Source organism: Buceros rhinoceros, unplaced genomic scaffold (assembly GCF_000710305.1).
Source record: "Buceros rhinoceros silvestris isolate BGI_N320 unplaced genomic scaffold, ASM71030v1 scaffold7509, whole genome shotgun sequence".
Classification (NCBI taxonomy): domain Eukaryota; kingdom Metazoa; phylum Chordata; class Aves; order Bucerotiformes; family Bucerotidae; genus Buceros; species Buceros rhinoceros.
In genome coordinates this window covers 3,993-8,481 of record NW_010432068.1, presented here as the reverse complement: position 1 = coordinate 8,481, position 4,489 = coordinate 3,993, and the positions used below count along the sequence as shown (strand labels likewise).

At 43.7% G+C, this 4,489-nt stretch overlaps 1 protein-coding gene across 1 annotated transcript in view; it reads right to left on the bottom strand.

Annotated features, from left to right (window-relative positions):
• The window catches only part of HIAT1 (hippocampus abundant transcript 1), a 17,374-nt gene extending 13,719 nt beyond the window's left edge, over nucleotides 1–3,655 (bottom strand). The window contains exons 1-4 of the mRNA XM_010143640.1: nucleotides 3,524–3,655; nucleotides 2,349–2,411; nucleotides 1,711–1,838; nucleotides 531–645 (exon numbers count right to left, since the gene is read on the bottom strand). Coding sequence (XP_010141942.1) covers nucleotides 531–645; nucleotides 1,711–1,838; nucleotides 2,349–2,375 — 270 coding nt within the window. The 5' untranslated portion in view covers nucleotides 2,376–2,411; nucleotides 3,524–3,655. The remainder of the gene's footprint in view (nucleotides 1–530; nucleotides 646–1,710; nucleotides 1,839–2,348; nucleotides 2,412–3,523) is intronic.
• Between the last annotated feature and the right edge of the window lie 834 nt (nucleotides 3,656–4,489).

The window sequence follows — 4,489 nt, the reverse complement described above, 5'->3', positions numbered from 1 at the left end:
CACTGTGGATTCCACAGACCCGCTATAGACAGGGCTGCGAAGGCTGCCGAGACCCGGCAGGTTAGCGGGAGTTAACGGAGAGAGGGAGGCGAGTTGTTTGTTACAGACAAGTTTCTGGGCTCCATTCGTTCTGAAGCATGGCAGTGACTGGAAACATGGGCAGGAGGAGCTAAGATGTCATACAGTGGCAGTTCTGAAATTATCCAGGAACAAAAGGCTGGATTCTTTACAAGATGACAGAGTAGTGTAAGTAAGTGTGAGAAACAATGGAGTAACTAAAGCCCCTCAAACTACATCAATAACACTACTAGTAAGTTTTAAGAGTCATCTGAAAGACAGCGTTTAACACGGTTAGAAGCAAAATATTCAAGAGATACAGGACTGGATGACGAGACAAGCAAACAGAAAAACCTGACTCCAAACTAAAATCAGCTTGCCTCACAAGAAACAAAAATACAATTGTGAGGAGCTTTGCCTGCGGAGGTGTTTAGTACTGGATCCCTCGGGAACAGAGCTGAGACAATACATACCAAACCATAGGCCATGCTTCGTTCATGTTCTTGGGTTATGTCTGCTACATAAGCAAAAACCACAGAAAACGTCACGGCAAAAACTCCAGAGACAGAGATAACGGCGAAGTACCACCTAAGAACATTATTAAAAAAAAAAATCAGAACATCTACACAGAAACAAAAAGTCTCTGTAAGCCAAATACTGTTCTACAGTAAATCATCTTGTCCAACTTTTCCTGACCAAATATGAAGATAAGCTTGAATAAGGCCAACGTGGATGCGTCTCGACAGAGGTGTGCACCTTCTCCTTAGCACACCCAGCCTCAAGACCATCAGCAGAATTTTGTAACTTCTACAAAAAGCTGCTGTCAGTAACTACTGCCCGGAAACAAGGTGTCGGACGGAATTCAGCTGACTGCCTGGGACGCAAAGCAAGGTAGGAACTCCAGTGTTTTCAGAGTCTCACCACCAGCCTTACAGACGCTAGCACTTGTCACCTGAGACATTAATGCACACTTAGAAACAAGCCGCTTCCCGGAAAAGGGACGAAGAATCCACAAACAACCTGTGTGAACAGAGGGAAAACTGAAAAGGCTCCTGGACCTCCTGGAACAGCTGGTTCTGCCCACGCCAGCGCACCCGCAGGGACAGCCCGTGGGTAGTCCAACAGCAGCGGGTCCTGACTCACGCGCTACCTGGGGAGCGTACGTGCCAGTTCAGGACTTACTTCTACCCGCACACAGCGTGGGAGCTGGGGGATTTTAAAGCTGCGCCAGCAGAACTATAAAAGCACAGCGACCCCTGAGGTTACCAACAGCTACTTGAGGCTCCAGCTGGCATTGTGCGCGGCTTTCAGTTCTGCACAGCTGGCCGGTATTTGAGGAATACGGCCACAACAAAGACCTGCCCAGCTGACTGGTGGCACTGTTGTACCGTTTGCAAACGTGCTGAAGCAGGAAGTGGGGCCAACAGCACCGAGCTCGAAAACAGCCGCTCTGACACTTCCGACCACGGCATTTGGTCTTACGGCAGCCAGTTCAGTCTGGCTCGCGTTCTCCCAGCTTTGCACTGATGTAACACAAAAGCCTCAACCCTCCACGTAGCACAAACAACATTTTACCAGCTGTCCTACAAACACAAGCTTTGTACAGCAACCTCGATAAAACATGGTAGCTGTGGTGTGAGAGAATTTACTAACCAGGGGCTGATCTTCATTAGCGGTATGGGTGCACAGGTGAAGAACACCGTTAGCAGCAAGAAGGACTTCCGTCCCCACACATCAGACAGGGCACCTATGAGTGGGGCACTGAGGAACGATAATAAGCCCTAAATGGAACAAAACATTTTAAATTAGAACTAAGTGGTTATAATGTTCTATCCCATGTCTGGTTACATGCAATTTGAGATTTGTCACCTCAGAACTACACAAACCTCAAACTGCAGATGATCCAGTCATACTAGCAGTTTTACGAACTGTTTTTACTGTTTTATGTATTTAGAGTTCAGATAAACATAACTGAAGAATTGAAAATATCCTGTTGAAACAACAAGCTTGAAGTAAAAAAACCTCCATTTTTAACACCATGTGTCATTTGGGATTAGTCAACTACTTTTTTATTTGCTGAACCCAAACAGCAGGTACAGTCCAAGCAGCATCTTACTGGAAGTAAAATGATGCATATTTGCTTTTTCAGCAGTAACTTTAAACCCGTTTTATTTATACCGGGAAGGCTATACCGGCAATCTCCAGAACGCCTGTCTCAACCGGCAGGTGTTTCTAGATTCCTCCCACCACGGTCTTTAAATTGTACTTGTGAGTAATGTTTGTCACCTTACCTTTACTCCTTGAATTAGACCATTCATTAGAAATGTATGTTTTGGGAAGGTTTCATGCAAAACCTGGAGAAGAAATACGAACGCCATCACTTACACAATATTAACTATAAACACTGTTCATGACGCAGCCAACTTCTATGGTGCCACATCCACAGTAGTTTTGTATTTTCATAGAATACAGAGGAAAAAAAGGGCACACCACAAATAATCTATTTAAATTCTCATGGAGGAAGATTTAGGTGTAGGAAGATTTTAAGATCTAGGTGTGCTTGATAGAGGCCTCAGCTCTCTCAAATCTTTGGGAAGGATTCATGTCATCCAGCTTTGGTGTCTGAAATCTAAACAGACCTCACCTAGAGAATTATCTCAGGCCACATGCTACTGTGTCACCTGTAGGGAGCTGGGAGAGAGAGGAGAGACGTCACCATTCTGAAGTGCCTCTCATCTGGTGACCAGAGCCTGGGTGTGCGGGTTAAAACAGGCACCTCTCCCAGTCTGACTTCTGTCACATGATACGGATGCCATTATGTGACCAAGGCACAGTTTATATCCAAGAGACTGTTCACCATTAGCAGCTGATGGAGCCACACCAAGACTGCATTTTAGGTGGAGTTTACTTGCAAATCTTTAAGTCTTTGCTCCTTTTAATTTGTAAGCGTGTGTCACGCTCAGAGATTAAATCCAAATGGAAAGTAACCAATTACATTAGAAAATAATTTGGTACAAACAGGTTGGTGTGACTGTCTTGTTAATCATGGGGAAGCTCTGACTGGTGTAACAGGGTCTGCACTCTGTCAGCAAAGATCTCCCTGCCTACGCACACACGCATCCATAATTTTACCAAATTTCAAGGGTATTTTGGTCTTTACGTTTGTAATGTGTCAACTTTGCAGCATCTTAATTTCATTAATGCCTTACTGGTTTCAAGTCACAAAATCTTTACATGTAAGCTCCGGTGTTCGCAGACTTACACAAAACCAGCTATGTGGCATCATTACACTGCTTTAAAGAAATAATTTTAAATTCCTGATTCCATATAAAAATACAGAACTTTTCATCCACACAACAAAGCACCTTGATGAAACAGAATTTTCATCTAATCCAGATGCCCAGTGCCTTTGCAGTAACTGCCCCATCTCCCGCACAGTGAGAAAAAGCTTAAGTGTATCACTCACCACCAGAGTGGGTGCTGTCAAGAGTCCCCAAGCAAAGAACTCCAAGAAGATCACTATAACAGCGTGGTAGACACTAGGTGATCCTATTCCTTGAGGCTAAAACAGGAGAAAAAAAGGGTTGTTAAAACATCTAACAATCTATCAGTCGCGAGGAATGCAACTGAAGACTATAAACAGAGGATTAACAAATTACACAGGACTCAAAATACTGGAATACAGTTACTCAAGCTACCTGGTACTGAGTGAAATTCCTTTTTTAAGCCTTTGCTGCTAATGTTCTGAAGTGTCTTAATCCTTTGTAGAACACAAAGCACGCTCCCATCTCATATTAAAAAATCAACCACTTATACTGCCAGCCTGGGGAACAAGGACGCTACTGAAGCGGAAAAAGACTCTTCTTCAGAGACCTGGTTCCTTTTCCTTGAGAAAATGCTTATAGCCCAGCAATGCCATACAGAAAATAAGTTTTCGTAATTTCAAAATATAGCAGTGGTCACACCCAGCTAACCCAAAGTCTAGGAACCTGGTCTGTCAAACAGCTTTACAGTACTTTTGTAACTAAAAGGCACCACGGCTACATACAAGACATTGTTAACTCTAAATCAGGAAAGAAAAACTGAAACCAGCCATCCAGAAGTGAACCTCAGGAACAGCACTGACTGCTTGCCAAATCCTGAGAGCAGCCCGATTAGCTCCAATGTGCTTCAAATAAAGGGACAGATCTGGATAGAAGGCTTGAAATAAGGAACTTTAAATTCTTTGGTGATTTAGTAGAGATTATATGTAGCTTTTGAGGAGAACACAACCAGCATGGGTGGGACAACCCGCTCACCTCACACATCTGCAAATGCTACCCTGTCCAACGACATGCCACAGTTCATCATCTGCAAACTGAGCCAAAGGTGCACTAATTATTTTTGTATGAAGGTAGTATGAATAACTCATCAGAAATCTCATATGCCTTCT